A 25,802-nucleotide genomic window follows, 5' to 3' on the forward strand; every position below is an offset into this window, starting at 1 on the left:
AAGAATTTTAATTGTTACAAAAAAGGAAGGTTTTTGTTTTTACTTTGCACACTTTAATAGCTTTACTTATGTTTATTTTTGATCTCCACATATATTGACAGCTCTGAACACATAAATATACCACATTATAGTTTAATTTAAAACATATCTAAAATCAATAAATATGAACAATAAGGATATAAATAATCAATTTAGTGCTTTGCACCATAACAAGCAATGTATAGTTAAATACTGATTTTGGTCTAATTATTAATATAGTTAGTCAACCTTGGATTAGAAAAGATCATCACATGAATGAATGATTCTTGTTTCTATGCTTTTGTGTTGGGCAACAGCACATCGAGTTAGAGTCTAATAATTATTTGGCAATAAAAATACACTAAATGAATTTATTGGCCCTATAAGCGCATTTGGTGACGAAAACTTTCCAAATAGCACCTGAGGGAAGTACTGCTGCAAATGATATGGGAATTGTTATTCCTAATTATTCTGAAGTATTGTGTCTTTCCAACATTACAAAGTCAACTATTATCACTTAGCTCATTCGAGCTCTCTTAAACTAGACAAAGATCAGTCAAACTCTAAGCTAAACAACTAAACTACATTATGTGATGTGAGATATGAATCAGTCACACAACATTTACCGGATTACTGTGGCATCAAGACTCGACTCCTGCTGATGGCACAATGTTGTGGCGTTTAGAGCTCTGGAACCATTTAAGGTTGCTGCGGTACTCTTAAAATGACTTTATCAAAATCCGGTCTTGTCGAAATTTTTTGAGGGATTTGCTCCCAAGATGAATTAATTTTCATCCCTGTGAGATCTTTTAATCGACGAGTCCAATATCTTAAATCCTTCAAAGTGTTCCTTCCTCTAAAAAAAAGAACAAAAGCCGAACAAACGACAAACTCATTGTTTTTTTGCTCTACTTTTTTGACAGCAGTTTGGTCAGTGAGGTGAAAACAGACAAAATCAAATAATACATAAATAAATGAAAGTGAAAGGTGTCACTGCTCCAACAAAATGTGAGAAAATGAATCGGCGTGGGTTCAAATACCACCTTTGGAAAAGCCTGTTTGCTCCTCATTCATCGTTAAAACCGGGACTGCATATGTCCACCTCCTAAGAATTTGGTCGCTGCGCGGCAGGGTGGTGACACCCGTCTGAAAGATGATTCTTTCTGCTCGCCTTGAACACCTTGAACGTTGAGCACGCACTCCGGGCCCTACCCTCCGCTGCTCGCCTGCAGGCGGTACCAGTCGTTGACGGGGGCGGCGGCGGGGCTAGGCCGCGACCGCCGTGACCCGTAGGCGGGGGCGGCGGCGGCGCGCAGCACGGGGGTGCGGGGGCTCCGCGAGGTGAAGCGGAACTCCGCCGGCAGGTCGTAGCATCTGCAGATGCAGCACGACGGGAACTTGAACCAGTCGGAGAAGATGCCCCGGCACTCGTTGTTGGGGTCGTACGCCAGCAGGCGGTGCAGGCGGTACTGCTGCTCGCAGCGGCACCCTTCCCTGCAGAACATTTGCTTGTGTTCGTGCCTGCGGACAAGGAGGGCCAAATTTTGAATGGGTGCAGGATGATTCAGAGTCTCGAATGAATGAAACAGGTGTTTCCATGGAAGGAAGGGGGCAGACCCAACGAGCCCCTTTCCTGTCGAGTTTTTCGTTCGGCTCATTTCTGCTTTGTTTTTACAGAATGGCCTGGTCCAAGGCCTTTTTCTAGGCCCCGGGCAGCCTTTCAGCCGGTCTGCACGCAGCACCCGCGTGTCGCCTTGATTCACTACCGTCATCGCGCGAGTTCCTTGTCTCTTATCTCGCCAGAACGAGGGGCAATGACGGGCAGCCTCGAGCGAGCGAGCTCTCCTAGCTGTCTGAACTTCTGCCAGTTTGGCTTGCTCATCGAATGACGCAAGGAAATCCAAGGAAATCGTCCCGCGTCAAACGGAAGTTAATTTTGGCCGAGAATGCTCCGCTTTCCTATCGCTGGCGCACCTGGGCACTGGCGACGGGGCAGGCCGTGTCGCCGCTTCGCTGGGAGCGCGCAAAAGTGACCTTCGTCTCTGCAACTTACGTGCACTTCTCCCAGTGGACGTACTGCTCGAAGGGGTACAGGTTGAGCAGGGCCAGCACCTCCCCGCGGGTGTTGTTGGCCCAGAAGGGCGCCACCACCTCTTCCTTGACGGGACACGCGTTCCTGCAAGACCACTCGTTAGGGGGCGTCCATTCGTCACGCTCGTCACCTCGCTCGTCACGCTGGCTGCATCCGAACCGGCTAGCTCCGTCTCTTTCCCTCTCGTGGGCCTCTCATAGGATTGAGTGAGACAGAGCTACATGATTCGGACTCAGCCAGCGCAACCAACGTTGCACACGTAGCAGAAACGATAAACAGGAACAAAAACAAAAATGATTCGAAAAGGAGCTTACACGCCGCGGAGCTTGATGAGCGGCGTGGCCGGCTTGCTGGGCTGCTGCGCCGCGTCCGGCCCGGGCAGGTGGTCGGCGTCCTGGAAGAGCGTCTCCTGCACCGAAGACGCGGGCCCCGAGGCCTCGCCGTCGCCATCGCCGTCCGCGTCGCCGTCCGGCTCGTCGGCGACGTTGTCCTCCACGTCGGCCAGCTGCACGCGCCGCAGCGCGAGGTCCCGCACGGATAACAGAGTCACGTCAGTACAGTGCGGGGCAAAGGCCAACGGTCGCACGAGTGGTTTCCATGGAAACGGCCTTACCTCCTCATCGGGCAGCTCCGTGCTCGTCGAGGTGGAGGCCGAGGTCGTCGTCGAGGACGTGGTGGACGCCGCGCTGGGGCTGGGGCTGGGCATGGAGCTCGACATGGTCGTCATGGTGGTCTCCTCGGTGGCCCAGTCCTCCACGGTCGTGTCCGCCGAGGTGGAGGGCGTCGTGGGCGAGGTGGCAGGCGAGGTCGCCGTCGACGCGAATGACGAGCTCGACGGCGGCCGAGGAGAGGTACTGCGTCAAATAATCTATTCAGTCTGTATAATCTATTCAGTCTGTATAATCTATTCAGTCTGTCGAGTCCATTGAGTGCGTCACGCAAACACTCAGTAACCTCTCGCAAAAACTCGTACCTGGTCAGGATCGACGCGTTGACGAGGTGGGGGTGGACCCTGCCGTTGTACAGTCCCAGCGGCTCGGACAGCGGCGTGGACGTCGCGGGGGTGCCCGTCGTGGTGGCGGCCGCGGAGGTCGTCGTGGAGGTCGATGTGGTGGTGGACGGGGTTGTGGAGGAGGTGGTCGTCGAGGAGGCCGTGGTCGGCGAGGTGGAGGCCGTGCTCGGGGAGCTCGTGGTCGTGGTCGTGGTGGTCCGGGGCTCAGGTGGCGGCGGCGGCGGCTGCTGGTGGTTCCGGTTGGCGGGCCGGAAGTGCGGCTTGGCCGAGTAGCGGCGCTTCACGTCATCCTCCAGGTGCCAGCCCGGGTCGCGCACCAGCTCCACGTCGTTGGACTCGATCTCGGCGCGCAGCACGGAAATGTGGCGCTCGTCTCCGTACATGCGGCGCATCAGGCCGTGGTTCTCGTGGACGAAGCGCCGCACCGCGTGCCTGGAGCAGGCCAGCAAGTCAAGCGGGCAGGCCAAACAGAAGCACAAGTTTGAATGAAGTGAACGGCTGGACTCACCAGGGGTACGCCGAGCCGGGCACAGTGCACCAGGACTGCTCGTGGAAGTTGCAAGGGAGCTGCACGTGGTGTCGGAAGCTGCGGTACTGCTTGGGGCAGGCCGAGTAGCCGTCGTAGGCGCGCGTCGACAGCCACAGCACCGCCGCCTGGAACAGCAGCAGCACAGTCAGCAGATACTCCGCGTCGCGGCGCGCGCTAGCCGGTCTTCCCGCCAAAAGGCCGGCCGGCGATACCCCGCGCTCCCCGCCGGGCCGCCGGTCCCGGGGCCACCCTACGCGTAGGAATGCCACTTTCATCGCGCCCTCCATGGCCTCTGTGGCCTCCATGGCGTTCGCGGGGCGCCGACTGCCGGGTGCCCAGGAAAGCAGAAAACAGCGGGCGCAGAACGGCGTGGTGGGCATCGCAATCGCTAGCAATCGCCTGCGAGGTAGGCAATGCGCACGTTGGCGTGGCGTGGGGTTGCCTACCCCGGACTTCACAGGCGCTCGCGAGCGCACTCCCCGCGGCACTCTCGCCTTGGCCGCTTAATCCATCCTTGACACTGAGTCGTGCTGAGCCCAGAAACAGGCCGGGGCGACAGAGCGGTGCACAGACGGGCTAACTCGGGACGGACGTTTGACCCACTAGTCCTGAGCAGGGGGGCTGGCTAAGCTTCTGGAGCCACGCGACCGGCCGACAGACACCTCTGAAAGTGAAACGGTTTCGGAGGTGAGAGGAAAAAGGTGCCACAAATAATGAGATAACCCGGTGGGGCGTGAGCGGTGCGGGGTGGGGCCGGGTGGGGCCCCTCGCTCCAGTCAGGCTGTGCCTTCGGGCCCCCGTGCCCTTCACGGGCCCTTCAAGGGCTCACATATTGTGTGGCCCTCGATCCCTTTCACTTTCCCGTCCCTTTCCACCCTGTGTTATTGTTATTGTTGGTGATGACGGTGTTGTTGTTGAGCTGCAGCGCGGCGCGTGTCACGCGGCGCATTACGGCTGCAGTTAACATGCGCTTATGCTACCGGGCGACCCTCATATCGGGACTTTCCTTTTCCACACACACACACACACACACACACACACACACACACACACACATACACACACGGTGATCCCCACCCCCGCACTGGTCCCACATTCCACGCTCACGTTACTTTCACTGTCCGGTACCGCAATGTCCACACGCGTGACAGCCCCCCCCCCCTTTCTTTTTCCGCTCTTCGGACCCCCGCACCCAATTCCCTGAGGCATAATCTTTGTTGGGATTGTCCTCACCCGCTTCGGGTCGTCCAGGAAGCTCACTGTCCCGTCAGCCGCGCTCCCCCCTTTTTTCCGTGGCCTCTGTGGACTCCGTGGCCTGTGGACTCCGCGGCCTCCGTGCTCCGCTTGGCCTCGCGTGGCCTCGCGTGGCCGCGGCCGCGGATCGCTGGGGGCTGGGGTTCTGATTAGTGGCGACACCATTCGTGGCTGGAAAGTAGGGAACGTGTGTGGAATCTCTCACTGTTTTTATTTTCTTCCACGGTTTTTTTAGGATAGATTTGCGCGGTGTGAGTTCCGATCACCGCGCGGTTGATTCTGGGTAGCGCCAGAGTACTACACACATGTGCTCGATTGGTAAGGCGGTCGTGTGTGTGTGTTTTTGAGTGGGTGTGCCAGGTGTGTGGCATCGAGGGCCGCAGTGCTGTCCAAGTGTCGAGGCTGCACGGTGGTGCGGCCTCTCGGAAGCCCTGTCCTGCCAGCCCTGCCAGCTTCGCCTACGAGTCAGCTGGCTGACCCAGGCCGACCCTCCCAGGCCTTGCCCAGTCTTGGCGCGCTCTGGCTGCCCGCGGCATGGCAGGGCATGGCTAGCCCCGTCGGACGGGTCGGCCTGGGTCGGCCCGGCCGCCGTCGCCGCCGTCCCAACGGGTAGTACTGCCCGGCCGGCGTCCCAACGGCGAGCGGCAGGTCGAGCAGACGCCCCACGCCCCGCGGTGTGCGCGGGCTGCGTCCGCGGCGCCGTCGCCGTGTTTGGGTGGACTGCTTCGGGCCCTGCCGCCGCGCGGCCCCTCCAGACGCCACCCAGTAGTTGTTGCACCTCGGGTCCCGCTGCTGCGTGCTGCTGCATGCCGCCGACAGAACCCGTCTTTCCCGGAGCGCGGCGCTGGCGGCGCTGCTCGCCCATTCATAAAGGTCCAGAGTCACCCACTCGACGGAGGGTCCCCGCGACATTAAAGGCTCCGCCAGTCTGCCCCATGACGACGAGATAGCACAGATCACCACTCCAAATAATGTGCACTCTGTCAGCGCCGAGTGGAACATCACGTTATACATTTCATTACAAAGAGTGGCTTAAGGAGAAGAGACAAGTCTCGCGCACCTGTTCCTTATTCCCAGAGCTCTGCAGAGGAGCCTTACAGTGTCGCGTAGTCTTGCGTCACGCCGAGCGCGGCCAACAGTGTTTGGGAGCGCGTGAAAGTAAAAATGGCCCGACCGGCGATGTGTCATGTCGTGTGCGAAAGTTCGGTTTGCCGGCCCGGCCCGGTCTGACACTTTCTATTTACCCGAACTCGGCCATTTTTAGCCACAAGAGTAATCATTGTTTGGGTCGCCCAGGTCGCCCCGCCCAGGACCATAACACCACTTTCCCCTGTTGATGTTTTGGACCCCAACTCTCACACACACACACTCACACACACACACAGGCACGCTGGAACACTGCTGATTCAGTTTAGTCACTCACTCATTCACCCTCTCTCTCACACACACACACACACACACACACACACAATCACACACACACACAAACAAAAACCTAGAGTGTTGGGCTGGGCGGCACCCTGTTGGTGTGATATTGGTGAGACCTCAAGGACGATGCCTCTGGACGTGATGGAGTGAAATGGAAAGTGACGGCTCGCATGCATAGCGATGCATACATAGGCGGCCGCGGTGCGTGTCGTGGAACGCATAGCGAGACACCACGGAAACGAACACACATTTGTTTTTATTTATTTTTTCCTCGGGCGATGTACGAGCGCGCCTCGTCGAAACGCAACTTTCGGGACGCCTCGATCGCCTGGCAGAGCGCGCCGTGCTTCGTGCGACACTCGGGGACACCTGTCCGCCGGCAGCGAGTTTCCCTGCACTTGGCCGTCGACTCGGGACTTGGCTGCGGCTCGGCTTGTTCACAGTGTCGTGGTGCCGTCCGCGCAGTCTGGGTCCATCAGAACGAATATTGTGTCATCCAGACGGGGGAGGGCGGGGCTGCGCGGCACGGCACGGTGTGGCACGGTGTGGCACGCCCGAAGCGGGTCAGTGTGCCGACTCACCAGCCACCGGCCCTGGGCGTGGCGGGGCGGGGCGGGGCGTGGCGGGGAGGGGGGCGTGCGACCGACAATTCTCTATCGCGGCCCACGCGCGGCGTGAGGCGCGTCCCCGCCGTTCGATGGCTCCAACTGACTTACACTTTTCTTTTCGTTCGGTTGCATCCTCAGTGATGGCCACGGCGTGGCCACGGCCGGGTGCGGTAAGACGACGACGCGGCCCCGCCCGGACCGTCTTCATTTTTATGTTTCCTTTTCTTTTCCTGCAAAATTTTCTGTTTCTTCGTTTTTGCTCCTGTTCTGTCCTTTTTGGGACGGGGGATGGTTCGGTTCGGAAACGAGTTTCGAGGCTCGTTTTGTGCGTCGTTTCCCTCGAGGCACTGCAGGCTGCTGCAGGCCGCTGCAGGTGTCCTCGCGGAAAGAGAGTAATTTAAGCCCGCGGCTCCGAGAAACGCGTCGCGCTTCTGCGTCCGGCGCGCAAGCGGCGCAAGCACGCCGCACCTGTCGCGACTCACTTCTGGGGAACGCGGGGAACGCCCGGCACTTCCAGGCCCTTCCAGGCCCTCAGCCTGCGCGGCGCTGCAGCGACCCAACAGCCCCACTGGTAGCCACGCGCCGTGGCAGTGAAATTCGGTTAAAAATAGCGTTTCCACCTGCCAAGCGTCCAGCTCGTGTCCGCCAGTAACGGTAATAACAATCCCAAATCTGCCTCGCGTCGCGGGCCATCAGGTGCGCCTGCACTGCGGCCCGCCAAGGCCCGCCAAGGCCCCGCGCTCCCGGCGGCAGTCGGCATGGGAACTGGAGCAGCGCGTGAACCGCGAACCGCGCGCGGCCCGGGGAGGCGTGCGTGCACTCACATGAGCTGCTCAGTGTGTGCGAATGCAACACTGCGACTCGGCCAGGGCGCTGACTTTGAAGCACACCGCACTGGTAGTGGACTGGCAGTGTACGGGCCCATTATCATCAGCTCTGTCAGCCCACTCCCTAATAGAGGCAGAGTGCAGCCATTAGCCTTGTTCCCTGATCCTCGTTAGAGACTTCAACGCACGCGCCTGTCAACTACCGAGGCGCGAGGCTGCGCGAGGCCCCATTGCTCTGATAAGGAACCCGCGGGACCGGACCGGACAAGCGGAGAGGGATTTTCTTTCACCGACGAGCAAAAGAAGAAGAGGAAATAAAGAAGGAAATGGACTGAGCAGGACTTCCCGGGACTTCCCAGGAGCTCCTCGTGTCCTTTGGAATCACACTTTTTGTGAGGTTTTGATGTCAGTCAAAGCACCCATTATGGAACCTTAGGGAGTGACTTTGACTTCGTTGGTCGTCCCTTCTTACCGAAATGGCACAGGTAATCCAAATACTGGTCATGGCGATCGATGGTCAGTCGTCTTGCTCACACTCGCTTCCATGCACGCACTGAATGTCACGCACGGACGCACACACTGACCGGTCCTCGCACACACACACTCGCGCGCACTGACACTGCCGCACGCACGCTGACACACACACACACGTCACGCGCACTGGAGGACGCTGCTGCTCGCTGCGTCGCATGATATGGGCCAGCCACCTCCGTCCGCACCGCTCAACAGCATGCCGTCGACTGACCGGGGCCCCCATGCCCCCCAGTGCCCCCGGGCCCCTCCTCCATCCCCCCCCTCTGGGCCACACACACGTACACTCACGCACGCGCGCGCGTGCAGTCCCCCTTCTCTCGTCCGCACCTGCGATTTTCTTTCTCATTTCTCTTCGACACTCTCCTCGGCCGTGGCATTGGCAGTGAGAGAGAGGTTTGAGGGGGGAGGGATGCTCGCGGCCCCCTCCACCGCCTTTGTCTTCCTTCCCGGTACGGACTCGGCTTTTCGTTTTCTCGCCTCGGGTGTCATGCGGGCAAATAGACGCGTCGCTCGGGGCGCGGCCGACGAGCAGCAGCAGGCGAGGAAGTACACAAAGTACTCCAGTACAGCACGCCGCGCCTAGCCGCGCCGCCACGGCCTTACGCCACAGCGACTCGCTATTGTTTGGCTGCATCTCCGCTCCGAAGCAGAGCAGAAGCAAGGTCCAAGCCCGCCGGGCCGACGCCGCGCCACTGCTTTGCGATTCCGGGGAGTCCCCGGAAGCACGCGCGCTGTGCGCTGGCCGCCGCCCGGCCGCAGAGCACCGCGACGTCGCCGACGCACCGCCACCGCGGCCAGACGCGACGCGAACGCGATCGGCCGTCTCCTTTTTTCCGCATTACGGCGAGAAAAAGTGTACTGCCGCAACAACTGGGTCAGTAAGCAGCCCGAGCCCCGCGCTGCCCCGCGCCAGTCACTGGTCGGCCGGCGCGGGAGGGGAGGGGGAGGGGCTCACACGGAGAAAGGCCCATCAGCCAGCAGGCAGAAGAAGAGAGACGTAGACGGGGCGCTTGCAGGAGAGGAGCTGGCGGCCGGCCTGTGGACTGATTCCGAGAGTCGTTTTCGTCGGTCTGTCTCCCTCGCACCCGTACGGGACGCCCCACGAGTGCGAGAGAGACAGAGCGACGGAAACGACTCTCGGAATCAGTCTGCTGGTGGCTTGGCCGCCTGGCGGCTTGGCTGCCTGGCGGGGAGGGAGCGAGAACCGTTACTCCGAGGTGGCCGCCGATGTCCGTTGGCACGGCGGCGCGGTGGCACGGCCATTCGCCAACGCCGCGCGCCTCGCCGTCAGGACGCCCAGGAGTCGCGGTGGCAGACGGCGGCGTCGTCGGCAAGGTGCACGTGCGGCCGGCAGCCCGGCCGGAGTCACCCTTCTGGATTCCAGTTACAATGTTGCCGGTCAGTCGTGTTTGTGTGTACGGCACTGGCAGTTGTAAGAAACGATCGCCGCTACTCCACGTCGCGAGAGACTCTCCATGTTAAGGCCGTGAACGAACAACGAGCAGAGCCCACGGGGTATCGACAGCGGCATTCCCCATGTATGGTGCGGCGTGAATCTTGCAGCCGGCGATTGGCGCAATGGGCCGCGGCGATACCCCGTGGCGGTGGAGTGCCGCAGTCGCGGGGTAGCGCCAACGGCGCTTTGAGTGGCCACCTGTTGGGCGCGCGCTCCTAGATGGCGCCACCGGTCACGGTGTCGGCACCCGGCGCGCTCGTCTGGGGAAGTCCGCGACAGGGCTACGACAGGGGACGAGACAGGGGAATCATGAATGAAGGAAGGCTTGAAAAATAATGCATCGTTGAGGGTTTTACTGCATGTATCACAGCTAAATTGAAACAACATTTTCACTTGTGCAGTAGTTAATATATGCATCTGTACAGACTATGTATCCGTGCAGAGTTACACTTTTCTTCTTTCATCATCGCGTTCCGCCCAGCACGTAACCTATTTCCTCCACAATCTTCGCTAACACAAAAGAAGCTAAAACAGCAAACATTAAGATAAAGATAAGTATTAGCAATAAAAGTCCTATAAGCGTGTCATTACCTAACTAAGACATCTTTGGAGCTCCATACTAGTTCGTAACTAGTACGTCAAGGAAGGGAGGCACTTCTGCTACTTACTTTGCCCAATTTCGGTAAAAATAAATCAAAATCAAACCAAAAAATTAACGAAGTAGCATTGTAAATAATGGACGGCCCATCAGTGCAGACGTGAGCGAAACTGCATAGACGCTTTATTTCGGAAAGTTCAGTCCACACCCCCGAAACTCGTAAAACTAACTCCCTACTTCCCTCCCTGACCAGAGGGCCTTCAGCAGGAGGCGGGCTTCTAGATAGGCGCAGGAAAACACAGAACCAGGCGGGTAGAGTAGCGTAATTGTCCTATAACAGTTATTTTGCAGGGGCTGCAGGATCCTGCGAATCTTCTCACTTACAAGGTAATATTTACAAAGGAGCCACTTCGCTTCAAAAAGCTTACCTCACTCTTACATTACCCTAATAACACAACACTCACATTCACTATCCAACGGGGGCCGAAAAAAACAAGAGTCAATATCATTCAATTCAAAAACAACAACACTTCGTCCTATGTACACGTGAAAATACTCCCCCGAATCTGTCAACACTTTGCACAAATTAGTCTATATTGGCGCCACCACTAGCATACTGCACGAGATATGTAAACATGGACTGGTTGGGCAGCGCCGCGCCCTGCGCGCACTGCGGGGCCGCCAGGGCGTGCCGCGCGTGCCAGGCGACGAAGGGGCGAGGTTGTCCCGGCCCGCACCACCAACCCGTCGCCGGCCACCGAAACACGCAACGTCCTGGCGGCGGTTCAGCCCCAGGGCCTCCACCGGGGCGCTCAGCAGCGAGCAGCGAGGTGCAGCAGGGCCAGCAGCACCAAGCCGAGGCCTCTGGCGCGCGGTGACGTCGACGAGGCCGTGGCTGAGGACGCGGAGCTGGCCGGCCGGGCCGCGCCGCGCGTCGAAGCCTCCCGCGAGTTCTTGCTGCTGCTGACGCTGTTCTCCGGCACCTCGGCGCCTTTCCGCCGCTTTTCTGGAGAGAGCGAGAGAGAGAGAAAGAGTGAGAATGAGACGCGAATGAGAGGGAACCGTAGTGGGTGGGTGGCGTCACCGCGGCGCGGACGCGCGGCCTCACCTTGCCTGCCGTCCGGGAGGTCCTTGTCGGTGTGGGAACCTTTTCTGCGATCCGCAGGTGGCGTGGCTTGTCGCGGCGGCGGCGCTGTGGACAAGTGAGAAAGAACGCGTCAAACACGTTCGGAGAGAGCATGAAGCTAGTGGTATCGCGAGCGTTGGGGAGCAGCTTACTCGTGGTCGTGGTGGTGGTCGTCGTCGTCGTGGTAGTCGTCGTCGTGGTGGTGGGCGGGGGCACGGTGGTTGTAGGTTTTATCTCTGAGAACATGAACAGGAAAAAGGTAACATGGGACCGCTTTTTCGTCTGCAAGCAGTTTAACTTACCGTACAGACGGACCACCCCCTCCGCGAGGCCTTTCGGGTTCTTGGCGAAACATTTGTACGTGCCGTAGTCCTCTTTCCTGACTCGCGTGATGTTCAGCGTCAGAACCACTCGGTTCTCCTTGGCGGTGTTTTCCAAAACTTGCTGACTAACTGAAAAAAAAATAGCACGAAAAACACCACGTTATTTTCTCACCTGACAAAAAAAACACACAAAATGTTTCGCAGGAAGCGCCGAAATCGCTAGTCAACGAAGGCACGAGTAGCGAGAGACAGAAAAAAGTCACACATCCTTGAGGCGATCTGTTACGCCCGACAGCTTGTCAAACGCGTCTACATAACTCATGTTGCACGCACGGCCCGGCCAGCCGCGGGGTGCCGAGCCAAACTTTGGCGTTTCCCGGGGACCCACCGGAAAACTTGTCCAACGGGTTTCTTTAAAGTGGAGCGCAGCCCCGTTTTTCTTGCCTTGTTTTTGTTTTGACTTACAGCTCGTGTTGTTCGGCAGGGTCCAGTAGCCCACCGGCTTGGGGAAGGCGTCCACCAGGCAATCCAGGGTGGCGTGGTCGCCCACGACCGCCGGCACGGAAGCCTTGGCCACGGTCACGATGGGGGCGACTGGAACGCAAAGAGAACGGCTGAAAAAAAAGGCTTTCAATCGGAACACACCGAAAGAGGAAACTTCGCTTACAGTTGACTTTGAGCATGATCCGCTTGCTGACGGTGGGTGGCACGCCATTGGACGCGATGCAGAGGTACGCCCCCATGTGGTGGCGAGTGGCGTTGGTGATGTTGAGCCGGCCGCCGTCCACCTGTTTCACTGCGCGCAAGAAAGGACAAAACAAACATTAATCCGGTGACGCGGGTTCGACTCCCGCCCTTGGCGCCGCCCTTTTCCGATGAGTTTGCCACGTTGCTGCCTCCCCCTTCCCCCTTTCGTTAATTACGCCCTGCTGCCGTAATAAAACTTGCCGACGCCTCGCGCGCCTTCAAGAAGTGGGTGTAGCAGTTCCCAGACGGCCGGGTTGGCTAGGCCACGGGCACAGGCAGGGTTGACGACGGGGCGTGAGTTGGGTTGCCTACCCTGCGTTCCGCGGGCGTACAGGGTGCCGCACGCACGGTGGCGGCGTGGTGGGGCCGGGCGGCAACCCTAATGCACGATAGGATCTGCCAGCAAAATCATCGACACATCGATAATCCATTTCCCCCTCATCAGTGCCGGGCGGCACTACGTCTTGTCGCCGGCAAACATTTCGCCATTCACGCAATCCTTGGAATGTGTCTCCACCCGCTCCGCCCCGCCCCCAGTCGTACCAGATACAACCAAAAAAGATTTGTTGACTGCGGCGGCGAGATTTGAAGGTCTGCGAACAGCAGAGAGAATGTCCCACTGCGGGGCCCGGCGGCGGGGCGGGGCTCGGGGGCCGAGCCATGCCAAAGTTTTATCTCGCTGAAAGATGTCGGGGGCCCCCAGTCCCCAGCCGTCGTCGTCTCAGTTGTCTTGCCAGACAGCAGGCCGCAAGACAACGCCGAGAACACCATCAACAACAACAGCGACACGAACCTGGCAGCGTGGCCGGCCTGCGCGACGCCGCGTCGCGACCTCCTCTCCGCCCTGCCTCCGCCCGAGCAGTGCATTTCCGACGTGCCAATTTATGGCCCCCTCTCGCAACAAGATGGCGGCGGGGCCGTACCGGGGCATTCGATTCTCGTGCCAAATTCGTCCGGGATTTTTCCATAAATATATTCCCGCGAACCGCCTCTCGCCGCGCGCTTCCCTTTGGCTTCCCTGGCGCCGCGGCGGAGCGGCGAACAACACACCGCAGAGCAGGATCTGGCCCGCGCGCCGCCCTGCCAGGCTGCGACTGCGCGTGTGTTCTGTCTACACCCTTCGTCCTTGCCACGAACAGAAAGAGGAGGAAGAAAAAATGGAAAAATGCTTTTTGTCGATAGTGTATATTTTTGTGCAGTATCAATTTTGGGATAGATATTTTTTTCTAGTGGCCCTCCACCACAGTCGGCCGAGGGAGGCTCGGTGGCGCCGGGTCTCGGGCGCGTGCAAAGTGCTCGTGTGGAGTGCAATTACGGGCGCGGAATGACTTGTTGCCAGCTCGTTGTAGCGCCTCGCCGCGCTGTGCTGCCGGCCCGGCGGCCACGGCGGCGTGTCCACGGACCATCAGCACACAAGCTGTTGCACCGCCGCGGCCGCCGCCCCCACACGCACCGCCCTCTTGTGCGTTTCTTTCCCGCGGTGCTTTCGGCGCGGCGATTGAAAGACAGTTTGTCAAAAGGCGGTGATAAAACGCGCGGGGAACCGGCTCCACCGCCTCATTCCGAGGGATCGTTTCGTCGCTCCGTCTACCTCGCACCCCTGCTGCGTGACGGCCGTGACGGCCCGTGAGTGCGAGAGAGACAGGGCGACATTGGCGGGAAATATTGGCGGCGGGGTTCCGGTCGACGGGCGCCAGTTTAGTTGAGGGCTGACCGCCGTCCGTGCGCTGTGGACCGCCTCGCGCACGGCAAATGGGCCGAAAGCGAGGCGAAGCGATGCCCACGTCCCAGCTGTCACCCTGACGGCTGCGCGGAGATCTCTTGTGTACTCGGCCACGGCGGCACGGCGGCCTCAGCCACACCGGCGCGGCGCGGTCATCGCCATTTTCGTTCCCGCCCATTACCCTCGTCCCGCTGGTCCGCCCACCTCCAGTGCTCCAGTCACGAGGCACCGGGCCGGACTGCCGGGGGGCTTTCGGCTTTTCACTGCGCGCCTCAAAGAGATCGCCCAGATTAAGTAATTGCTGCGATCCGTTTCGGAGACCGGGGATATCGGGGTGACGACGGCGGAGGCGGTGGGGCGGCAACGAGAGAGGGAGAGAGAGAAAGCGGAAGAGAGGTCTCACCGTCGTGCCGAGGCGTCCATCCTCGGGATTGGAACGGCGTTACCGAGGATGGTAATGCATGAGTCACCGCCCCGTCAGCCCCCCTTCCCCCTTTTCTCCCCCGGAATGCAGCCGCCCTCCCACAAACCGCAGCCGGCGAGCCTGGCGTCTCCCTCAGGTGGCACAGAAAAATGTCCCTTTCGTGGTTTGGACAGGGGGCACGGCAAGTTACGAGGGAGGGGTTGGCGGCGAGGCGACGGCGAGGCGACGGCGAGGTGGCGCTGGGAGAAGGCGGCCGCTGCCGCGCTGGAGAGGAGACCCTGAAGAGCTGCAGGTAGAGCGGACCGTGGCGCGGCGTGGCGCGGTGGTTGGGGCGTAAGTGACCTGACGAGCCCCCGGAGGGTCGAGCGAAGGCGAGGGAAGCCTGGCTGGCTGCCTGGCTGCGCGGCTGGCGGCCGGTGTGTGTCTCGGGGCAATCTCACAGCGCCCAATTACCCCCGGCCTCGACACTGCCTCGCCACTGCCTCGGCGCTGACAAGGGTTATTTAAGATTTCGCCCCGCCCTCACCTCGCCACCGCGACGACAATCAGTTCAAATTTCAGCCTTCCATCTCGACTGCATATTAATTTTTAACGAAACAATTAAGCGCGCGCGGGGTCCGGTTGGAAACAGTGAACGCCTCTGCGTGGCCGGCGTTTTCACCGTCCATTTGGGGGGGTTTCGGAAAACTTCAAAAAGTCATTTGGAGCAACAATATTGGTTCGTTCCCTTAGAACAAGAAGATGGTGATGTAATCGTTATGCAGGTAAAATGCTTCGTTTTAGTGCCAGTCGGAATTCCCCTTGATGCCGAGGTGACCCCAGCACAGTGGGCCAAAAGACAGGTGGAGGCGGTCAAAATACCAGACGCGTTTTGAGCTCCAGGGTCGCTAATTGGGACTAGAACTGCCCGTATGACCCCACCAATGGATTGGTCTCCAAAGAAGGAATCTATCGGTGGGGTTCGCACGTTCAGTTCGAGTCCTGTTTAGCGACTCTGGAGCTCAAAACGCGTCTCGAGTTTCAGCCGCCTCCACCGGTCTTCTGGCCCACTGTGCCCAGGAGGGCCTCGTCGACGCGCTGGACCGCCGCCGGCCTCGGCCTCGTCTTACTTGCCGCCGGGAGGTGCGTCGGAGCGAATAACGCAAGGCCTCGGCCCGGCCTCGCCGCCTGGAGGGCGGGTTGGCCGGGCGGAGCGGCCGCGCGGGCCCCAACATGAGATCCCACGGGGGCCCACTACGCCGCATCACAGGTAGGCGGCCCGACGCCCGCCGACGCCCGCCCGACGCCAGGGGCTGAGGGGCTCAGAAACGAGACCCGTTGAGTAATCACGGGTCCCGGGCGGCGAAAGATAAGCGGCCAATCAACATCCAGCAGGCAGGCAGGCTGGCGGTGCAGGCGGTAAGGGCGCCCGCAACCCCTATGGGCCGGGCGGGCCTATTCTCTCCACCGCGCCGAGCGCGCCGAGGTAAGGCTTGGCTCAACGCGGGGACTACATTGGACTACATGGCGGCGAGAGGGAAGCGGGAAGCGCGCTGGAAGACGTCCATCAGGGGAAATAAGCGCTCTCCAGAGGCACCTTAGCCGGTGCAGGCCGCGCCGTGGCCTCTGATTGTAGTGGAGGTAAAAGTGAGGCTGGGCGAGGCAAGGCGAGGCGAGCACGCCGTCATTTGGGGGCGAATATTTTAGCCGCGACAAGGCGCAGCGTATGCCACACTGTACCGGGGTGCCTGCCGAGGTCACCTGGAGAATAACCTTCACGTTGGCCGCGGTGTCGTTCGCGTTCCAAATAAAACGGCAAAAGAAACATTACTTGTGGCTTCTGCAGTGCAGACCATACCTCTTTCTCAAAAAAAAAGAAAAGAAAAAACTATACGCGAGTGTGCGATGGGGCCGCCCGTCGCCCGTCCAGGTGTTTTTTCCAGCTCCAGCGAAGCCTCCCCCGCCGCTGGGCCGGCGCCGGCAGCGCTACAGTCCAGATGGTTATGGATTGCGGCAATTTTCCGGCGGCCGGCCTCTAATCCGGACGACCCAAATCCGGCCGTTATTAATGCGACTCATCGCGGCCGCAGCCAGCGGCAGCCAGCGGCGAGGAGACGCCGGGGACGCCGAGGACGCCGAGGAGATGAAGACGACACGCAGCCGCCCTGCACGACCCACCCCGCCCGCCCCGCCGCTCGGCCTTGCCCCGGAGACGTGGGGGTAATAAAAACAAAGCATCCCTCACCCCTCCGGCAGCCGGCCCGTGGCACGGCCCGTGGCACGGCCCGTGGCAGCGCAGCGCACCTCCACCAGTAATGGCAAATCAGTGGAAACAATGCGCCACTCCGAGGCTTCGGGCTCCGGGTCCGGTCCAGTCCGGTGCGGGTCCACGCGCCCTGCAGAGCGTGCTCATTGAATCAGTGCACTCGACTCACTCGGCCGGCCTTCCCTTCCGCGCGACAACGGCAATAATTGCCGCCCGAGTTTTAAATTGGATTGCCGGGAAAGAATCGCGAGCCAGCCGGGCGGGGCGAGCGGCACCTTTTCAGCGCCGGCGAAGTCGAGCCGCCGTCTTGCAATAAATGGACCAATTTGTGGCGGCCGGGCTGAGAATTAGTCCAAGTGGCGCGCCGCGGTGTTCTTGCCGGCCGGCCAGCCGGCCAGCCAGCCAGCAAGCCAGCCAGCCAGCCAGCCAGCCAGCAAGCCAGCAAGCCAGCCAGCAAGCCAGCCAGCCAGCAAGCCAGCCAGCCAGCTTCGGCAGCCTCAGGTGAAGCACAAAGCCAGCAGGCCATCCCTCAACACGGCGGTGCTGTGGCTGGTTCGCGCTTCGCGGCCGGCCCGGCCCAAGGCCCGGCCACCTTTCCCTTTTTATTAAGGCTGAAACAAGGCGGCCATCCGCTGCCGTCTGCCTGCTCGGCCTGGCCGCCCGCCCGGCCTGCCTCCGCTTGTTCCGATCGCGTTTCCACGTGGAGGGCCACCATTAGGGCTGCACCGCACCGCACCGCGCCGCACCGCCCTGCACACAGAGGGCGCCGCGTTTTCCTCGAGAATAAGCACTTTCCTTGGCGGGGCTAATTAGTGTGGGCCCGCCCCGCCCCGCCCCGCCCCAGCCGTGTTCCAGACCAGGAGAAAGAAAGCAGCGCCCTCGCCACAAACAGAAGGGATCCCTCTCAATGCAAACAATGGTGTCGATTGGGGCGCTGTGCGGTGCCGTGCTGTACGCCCCGGCACGCCCCGGTACGCCTCGGTACGCCTTGGTACGCCCCGCGGCGCCGGTCGGGAGGGGCTTTCAGGAGCTCGACCTGCGAGGTGCGACGGGTTGCCTACCTGCGGCGCTGCGGCGGAGCGGAAAGCCCTGCCGGGGCGACCCGGCTCGCTGTGGAGAAAGACGATGCACCCCGCCACCCTCCCGCACCACACGCACGGAGTCAGAGCCGCCAGGCCAAAAATCAGACTTTTAAAATGCAAAACTCGAAAAACAACAACGACCCGGCCGGGGTGGTGACAGTGTTTATTTTCACCAAGTCTTTAAATATGCATCTGCAGCGGCGGAGGGTGCCAACGGCAGCGAAGCGGTCTTCGGGGAGAAGGAGAAGAGGAAGAAAGAGAAGAAAGAAGAAGAAGAAGAGAAGAGGAAGAAGTTGAAAGAGAGAGAGAGAGAGAGAGAGAGAGAGAGAGAGAGAGAGAGAGAGAGAGAGAGAGAGAGAGAGAGAGAGAGAGAGAGAGGGGGGGGGAACGCAGAGCAATGCAAGGGCAATGGCAGGAGGGGCGTAAGTCGCCAGTTTGTGGGGGCGATGCAGCCAAGGGGAAGGAAAGAAGAGTCGTGGTGAAGGGGGTGAAGGGGGGTGAGGGGGAGGGGGTGACCACGACGCGTCCTGAATGCCGCAAGATGTCGCAGGGGCCAAATGACCCGTGGAATCGGCAAAATACCAAGCTACAGGCAAATTCGGATGGATTGATGGAGCCTATGGTCGGCCTGGCCTTCGGCATGGCTTCGGCGGCCCCCAGATTTGGGGTAAGTGTTTTCTGTTTCCCTTCCGAGCCGTTTCCCCCTCCCTTCCCCTGTCCTTCCGCGGTGGGCTGTAGTAGTGCGGTTGCGAAAACAGAGACAGATTCCGAGCGATGGGAGCGAGGGAGAGCACCGCAGGGCGCCGCAGGGACATGCCAAAGAAAATGCTACGCGACACGTGGGCCTCGGCCGCCCTGGGCCGCCCTCGGCGCTGCATCTTTCGTGCTGCGCGAACTTGACAGTGTACCAGTACCATGTTAGGGTTCGGTCTCCAGTCTTTCCCCGCTGCAGAGGAAATCCGCACAGTTGATCAACCGGTCGCAAGCCAGGGGCGAAAGGGTCCGCGGGTCGCCAAACTTCAAGTTTTCCGTTTGTTTTCACTTTGGTCCAGGCCAACTAGACTTTTCGCAAAGCGCACCGATTGTCGGCTCTGTTTTCATTTTCACCTGACTCGCACCACCCAAAACCCAGCAGAGATCCTCGTTCTCTCTCTCTCTCTCTCTCTCTCTCTCTCTCTCTCTCTCTCTCTCTCCTCGCTCCGCGCATGCAAATGCCCTGCTTTGCTGAGGACGCCCAAAAATCCCGAGCAACGTGTAATGGATTATGCCCGCACCTTTTCCCGCCAAAGCTGCCGCTAAGTGTGCGCCGTGCCGGCCGCGCCACGCCAAGCCACGCCGCGCGCTTAGTATTATTTTTATTTCCCGGCCCGGTTCTTCTTGTCTGGGTAGGAATTTCCGAATGGAATCGCGTTCGCACTGCCCCAAAATGGGTTCCCGAATTTTAAATGCTCGCTTTTTTTTGCGGAAATGTCCGCGGATCAAGCCTGATTTGCATGAGTGACCCCAAAGAACCACAACGTTTGTAATCGATTATCCCGTATTAATTTACTATCAAATGTGCGTTTATAGTGCATGTCCCGGCCAAGTGGGCCACCCGGAATTCCCGGGAAGCTCGGGAATTTCCTGTGATTTTCCCGGGAATTCGAACCGTTCTTCTCTTTCCTGGCCCGGTCTCCTGGTTTCCCGGTTCCTCGCTCTCCCGGTTTGCCGCTGGCCGCGCGTCCTCGTCCCCGAACAGATAATGCGAAGGCGGCGAGCGAGAGAGCTTTCTCTTGCCGTCTTGTCGCGCTGTCACTGTCGCACTCATGGACAATATCGGAAGGGTGCGAGAGGGGCAGAATCGACGAATCGAACGACACGCGCCCTGAGCGCCTGACACGCAGACGATAGGCAACCCGTTGCGCTGCCGTGCGCCGAGGGGCCTCGCGCTTGCCTTCCTCGCAGGCGCGCTCTGTCGCTCGCGAGGCTTGGCTGAGGCGCGCCGCGGGGGAGTGAGAGAGACAGCGCGACGGAATCGCACCGCTGGACGGTCTGTTTCCACGCGGCCTTCGACCACCCCGTAATTGCCTATGCAAGGTGCGTTGGGAGGGCGAAGCGTGCTGGCGATATGTGGCGTCGGTGTGCGTGTGTGTGCTTGTGTGTGTGTGTGCACAGGGGAGAGGTGGAGTTGTAGGGACAAAATAGGACCAAACCACACCGCCAGGAAGTGGGATGGTGAGGAGCCCGTTTACGTGGGCCCTGAGGGACAGTTCGTGCCCCCTTTGGGGTAGCGCTGCCGCCGCCGCCCCACACCCCTCCCCTTCCCCTGCGGGCGTCACGAAGCGATACCACGGTCGCCCGAAGCACGCATCGCGTATGTGTGCGGCGTGCCCAGGCGTGCCCGCGCGTGTGGCACTCGCCCTGCCCGCCGCCACCGCCGCCCTGCGCACTGGAGTCTCCAGGAAGCAGATTAGCTTCCGGATAAAATCTTGGAACGGTAAATTTCCCGAAAGAGGGCCTCCACGTTGCCGTCGGGCCGTCACTCGAGCGGCGTTCCGGGTAATTCTTTTAATATCCGCGCACTTAAACCCTTGCTCCATTTATGATTGAGACGTGCTGCGTGGCGTTGCTATTACACTCTAATTCTCTTGACCCCGAAGGCTAATAATTCCAACACCGGCCCCTGCATCAATACAGCAACAACAGCAACAACAACAGCCACCTAGGGCAACCCACACCGTGGCGCCTGGTGGCGCAGGAAGAAATATCACCGCCCTTCAAACCCCTCATTTTCCTGCTTTCCCTTTTAGATAGCCATCGGCACGGCCGGCCGCGGCGGCGTGGCCGCCATGGGCCGCCATGCGGTTGACGTGCGGCGCGGCGCTTAATATCACTTGGCCCGGCCGACCCGACCCGGCTCGCCCCGCCTCGCCCGCACCGCGATACCGTTCGGTCACTCTGATCCCGGTTCGTCCGCGAGCAGGTCAAAGCTGGCCGTTGCCACGCCGCCCCGCTGCAGCATGACGTGCAGGGTGGCGCGCTGCAGGGAGGCGCGTGGCGCGTGCCTCTGCCGCCGCGGCCGCGGCTGACTCCTCGACGGCGAGCTCTCGGCGGACGCCTTGGCGGTCAGCGGCCGCGGGATAATTCACCACTCATATTGGCAGCGAAAAGGATTCTTCTAACGGGCTCCTCGCACGAAGGCCCTGCCCCGCCCCGCCCCGTCCCGCCTCACCTTCCTCCCCGCTGCTCCGGCGCAGGATGGTGGCGCCGTGCTCGCGCCGCCACGAAATGGTGGGCGCCGGGTAGCCGGTGGCCGCGCAGCTGAGGGAGACGTCGGCGCCCTCGTGCGCCACCACGTCCGTGCTCGTCTTGATGTCCCAGATGTCCGGCGGCACTGTAGGGAGCAGAGACAATCACCCACATCAGAAATTTTTGACTTGAACAGTACAGAACGGACAACGCAAGAAATGAAGCACAAAAATTGAGAGCTTCCGCCTTTTCTGCCCCAAAGGAGATTTTTTTAAATGTGTGGACAAGGACCCGAAAATGCCCCGTTTTTCTTGGCTCCCCCTTTGTTCTGTTGCTTTTAAGCAAGCAGAAGGCGGCAAATAGGCACCTCGCCGAGAAGGCCGCCGAGAAGCACTGGCTGTCACCGCCCTCGACCGTCGCCTCGACCGTCGAGCGCCAAGTGGAGGCGCTCCTCGCCGCTCCGCGCCCCGCCCCCCGCCTCCCCGAGGGGTCCTTATACTGCTCCATAAGGGAGGGAATATGTACGCAAGAAATAAAGCGGCCCATCCGTCTGGAGAAGAAGCAGTGCAGTGGCGAGGTGGGGCGAGCCAAGCCCGGCAGAGCCCGAGGCTGAGCCCGCCCACCCGCGTGGCCAGTTAGTCAGCCCGTTCAAACACCCCCCGTTCTTCGCCAGCAGGTGCCGCTTTGCGCTGTGTGTGTGCGCGCGCGCGCTGTGCGCGTGTCTGTGTGAGGTGTGTGATTGCAGCGAGGTGTTCGCCCGTCGCGCTGCCACTGCGTTGCCGCGTTGCCGTGACAAACGCAGCGCGCCGTAATATCTGCAAGTCGACGGGGCGGCACGGCGGCACGGCGGCAGGGCGACGGGGTCACGGCGGCCGTAAAAAGGCGGGGCCGGAGAGGAAACTCCAGCGCGGCGTCTGCCTCGCACCTGGTCCTGGTCGCCCCAGTCGCGGTATCGCGGCGACTCCATCGTGCATGGCTCCATTGCGTTCGACACTGTCGACACTGCAGCGCGATAGAGGTAGGGCGCTGCACCGACTTGGCTGTTATTGCGCTCCGCTTCCTGCAGGGCTGCCGTCGGCCTGCCGTCGGCCTGCCGTGGAGCGGGACGTGGAGCACGGAGTGGCGCGGCGAGGCGGCGGGCCGCGGGGCCTTCGCCGAGGAGCGGGGCACACTTTTCGGACGCCGAAGCGGCGCGGACTTCACTTACTCCAGACGAACCAACAGCGATAATAAAATGATTCGACATCGGAAAAACTAACACTGAAAAAACAGTTTTGGAAAATTCGACTGGTTTTTCTTTTGGACGGCGGTCGAGCTCGCAGCCAAAACACCGGCTTGAGGGTTGCCTAGCCTCCTTCATTAGGGGGCCTGTGGGGCGGTGGGCGGAGGCGACGGTCCGCACCGAGCCAGCCGCCCCCGAGGGGGACACGCAGGGCCCCCGCCACCCCCCGGCCGTGTGCGTTGCCCCGCGCAAAGTGAATTTATCGCGGAAACTGAGATTATGTTGTGTCTAGTGGAGTGGCTGCCGCCCTGGCCGCCGCCGCAGCCACCCGAAGGGGTGGGGGGAGGCGACTTACTTCAGCAGCAGCAGGACATCGTCTTGAACATCGTGCTCTTGCCCGGATTTATCCCGGGGCGGGGAGGAGGGGTGGGGGTGCTGGTGCTGCTGGAACCAGGATGAAGCACTACTACGCGGCCAGGAGGGCACGGCGGCACGGCGGCACGGCGGCCCGGCAGGGCACGGCAGGGGGAAGGGGCAGGGAGGCCCACAATCCCACGACAACACGTTTGTTTTTGCCGAGCGACACCCGCTGCGCCCGCTGGCCGCGCCGTGCCGCGGTGTGGGGCCGCGGCCAGGCCGCCCGTTCCGCGTGACACAGGTGCAAGAAGTCAACATAACTATTTCGCACTAATGGCGAGGTTTGCCTTGATACAGAGCACTGCGGAACTACTTTACCCCGGGCCAGCGGGCCGGCCGGCCAGCGTGGTGGTAGTGGTGTGGCGCGGGTTGGAGCGGCGGACGGAACACGGGAAAAAATGTCAGCAGGTACACTGAAAATATGGCATGTCCTGAAACTGGGCGCCTTGGTAGCCCACTGCACTTTTTGGGGCGCCAAATAGCATATACTTTAAGGGCACTTTCGATGCCTCCTTTCAGAGTCCACAAACCATCCAGCAAGTGGCCTCCTTCCATGATAGGCCATGTATGATTCATTTGCTATAGATAGACCAAAGGGTTCGCAGTACCTGTGCAGCGACAAGAGTTCCTTGTTCCTAGACGCCTTAGTCACCCATAACCTGGTCTTGTTGGCTGGAAAGAAACTAGGCGTCTTAAAAAGTTTCCAGAAACTGGACATCTTTTCAAAATTAGCATACTATTTGATGGGCACTGAATGGTACAGAAAAGATTCAACGCTTGAATCAAGTGTTGTCGTTAGTAACCCCCAAGGTAGATACGGATTTAAAACTCACCACACATGTATCCTGCATCCACTCCAAATTCCTGGCTAATATTTTTGTTTGTCGATTGTTCCCAACTTTCTCCTCAGGTCGCTGTAGGATTACTGGCACAACACAACAACACACTATGGCAGAGTCTGGCAGAGGCATGAAAGGTCTCAAAATATAAGGTTAGTCCGCAGCCAACTCCCTCGACTTACCTTCAATGTTGGGAAATTCCAGGATGTCGACACACACGAAGCACGTCCACTCCTCTGCCGATGCCATTGATTCATCCTTTCAAAGAGGAAAATATCTTGAGCAATTGTATAACCGCTCTAAATTTAAAAAATAAAGCGACGGAGCAACGGAGCAACGAATAAACAACAACACTAACAGTAGACCGGGTGCCGGGAGTGCCAACATATGAAAACGAAGCCCTGTACTTTTTCAGAGCAGCCTCCTTGTGGAGGATTTCGTTTTCATGGGTTGGTACTTCCCGTGCGCGGGCTGTTGTTGGTTTTGTTGTTTAGTTTCGTTGTTAAGGTGATTTCTTTATTCATTCTAGAACGGTTTTACAAGTGTTCAATATTTCATTCTTTAAAAGGAAGAATCAGTGTCATCGGCAGAAGAGTGGACGTGCTTTGTGTGTGTTGAGGTGTTGGAAATGTCCCAGGATTGAAGCTAAGTCGAGGCAGGTGCCTGCCGACTAACCTACCTTAAGAGACCTTACAAGACTCCGCCTACAGTGTTGTGTGTGTGTTTTTTTTTTTAAAGCCTGAAACCATGAAGCAGGCTGAAGAGAAACTAGGAACCTGCGGACAAACCACAACATTGGATGCACGATACGGTGAGTTTTTAATCTTAAGAGGGGTCGCGATACGTAGTTCTTAGTCGCCATTTGACATGGTGAGAAGAACCACGGAGCCTAGAAAACCGTCACAGCATGAGACAAATTACATCCAAAAATAACGAATCGCGTTTTTATTCATTACTATCGTTCTCTGCCGGCGCGTCGGCCACACCTGCGCCTTGCCTGCCGTCACCACAGCCGCCATCTCGAAGATCTCGCAGGCACGACCGCCACCGTCTTGCGTCGACGCCACGGCGCTGCCGCCGCGCTGCCGCCGGCCGAGGGCCGTAAGTCTGGGGCTGCTTCTCCTTGATGCAGAGCAGCCAGCGCGGAGAGCCGCACATAATTCCGCGCCGAATGAGTCTTATCCGAGATCTTTTACATTACTTTTTCGCGCACGGCTCGCTTCTTGGTGCGCTGCGCCGGGATTGTGCGTGGCGCCGAGGGGGGAGGGGGTTGCAAGGGGAAAGGGGGGGGGGGATGGGGCGCTGCTCTCCGCGCCACCACGCCGGCCCCACTGCTTTCTCCCAGGCGGCCGACTTAACACAGTTAGCGGCTAGGCTCCCCACGCTGATTATCCACTCCCCGGCCGGCGCGGGGACGGCGGGGGCAGCGCGGGGGCGGCGCGGGGGCGGCGCGGGGGCAGCGCGGGGGCAGCGCGGGGGCGGCGCGGGGGCAGCGCGGGGGCGGCGCGGGGCGGTGCAGGGGCGACGCGCGGTGCGGCCTCCAGTAGTCCGTTACTCTGCGAGCTTAGTGCGGCATTAACAGCGATCCTTATAAGTAATTCATGAAACGCGGGGTAGGGCCTGCCGGGCCGGGGCGGAGCGGGGTTGGGCCCCCCGTGTCGACGGCGGACCCACGGGGAACCTTCGCCGCGGACGGGGCCCGAAACGGAGAGCGACTTTCGTCACCACGTACTTCACCACTGGCGGCGGCGGCAGCGGCTCCTGCTGCTCAGTTTAGCCGCCACTGTGGGATTCCCTCACGGAGTATGCCGCTATTAATTATGCGAGCGCCGCCACGCCCCCGCGCCGCCACTGCATAAGGGACTGCATAAAAGGCACTCCCTCGGTTCCCTTAGTGCAGCGCGGCGGCACGGCGGCGCGGCGCGTCGGAGCCCCCGACAAATTGCACCTCCCCGGCGGCGCCGTGACGCAGCAGGCGGCCGAGGCCAAGAAGGAGGCGTAGGAGGGCCGCAAGAAGCACTCCTCGCGTGATCGGAAGCGCCGCTCTTTCTCGCTCTCTCTCGCTCCCGC

At 60.0% G+C, this 25,802-nt stretch overlaps 3 protein-coding genes across 4 annotated transcripts in view; 1 reads left to right on the forward strand and 2 right to left on the reverse strand.

Annotated features, from left to right (window-relative positions):
• Positions 1–16: 16 nt before the first annotated feature.
• Positions 17–8,492, reverse strand: LOC117650117 (protein spaetzle 4). 2 transcript variants are annotated; one of them, XM_034393438.1, is made up of 7 exons: positions 8,241–8,492; positions 3,631–3,776; positions 3,084–3,554; positions 2,724–2,964; positions 2,425–2,615; positions 2,072–2,194; positions 17–1,539 (listed from the first exon to the last, which is right to left on the reverse strand). In XM_034393438.1, the coding sequence occupies exons 1-7, from the start codon at positions 8,271–8,273 to the stop codon at positions 1,227–1,229; spliced, it is 1,518 nt and encodes a 505-aa protein (XP_034249329.1). In that variant the 5' UTR covers positions 8,274–8,492; the 3' UTR covers positions 17–1,226. The 2 variants fall into 2 exon arrangements, with proteins under 2 accessions (XP_034249329.1, XP_034249328.1); XM_034393437.1 differs by having other exon boundaries at positions 2,425–2,964.
• A 1,596-nt stretch (positions 8,493–10,088) lies between these two features.
• LOC117652651 (lachesin-like) overlaps positions 10,089–25,802 on the reverse strand; it is a 55,548-nt gene continuing 39,834 nt past the window's right edge. The window contains exons 5-11 of the mRNA XM_034397737.1: positions 21,238–21,399; positions 12,473–12,601; positions 12,271–12,399; positions 11,785–11,934; positions 11,635–11,718; positions 11,465–11,548; positions 10,089–11,362 (exon numbers count right to left, since the gene is read on the reverse strand). Of these exons, the coding sequence (XP_034253628.1) occupies positions 11,169–11,362; positions 11,465–11,548; positions 11,635–11,718; positions 11,785–11,934; positions 12,271–12,399; positions 12,473–12,601; positions 21,238–21,399 (932 nt within the window). The 3' untranslated portion in view covers positions 10,089–11,168. The remainder of the gene's footprint in view (positions 11,363–11,464; positions 11,549–11,634; positions 11,719–11,784; positions 11,935–12,270; positions 12,400–12,472; positions 12,602–21,237; positions 21,400–25,802) is intronic.
• Positions 24,210–25,802, forward strand: part of LOC117652661 (lachesin) — an 85,131-nt gene continuing 83,538 nt past the window's right edge. Inside the window, exon 1 of the mRNA XM_034397747.1 lies at positions 24,210–24,543. Within this exon, the coding sequence (XP_034253638.1) occupies positions 24,480–24,543 (64 nt within the window). The 5' untranslated portion in view covers positions 24,210–24,479. The remainder of the gene's footprint in view (positions 24,544–25,802) is intronic.

Source organism: Thrips palmi, unplaced genomic scaffold (genome assembly GCF_012932325.1).
Source record: "Thrips palmi isolate BJ-2018 unplaced genomic scaffold, TpBJ-2018v1 HiC_scaffold_10, whole genome shotgun sequence".
NCBI lineage: Eukaryota > Metazoa > Arthropoda > Insecta > Thysanoptera > Thripidae > Thrips > Thrips palmi.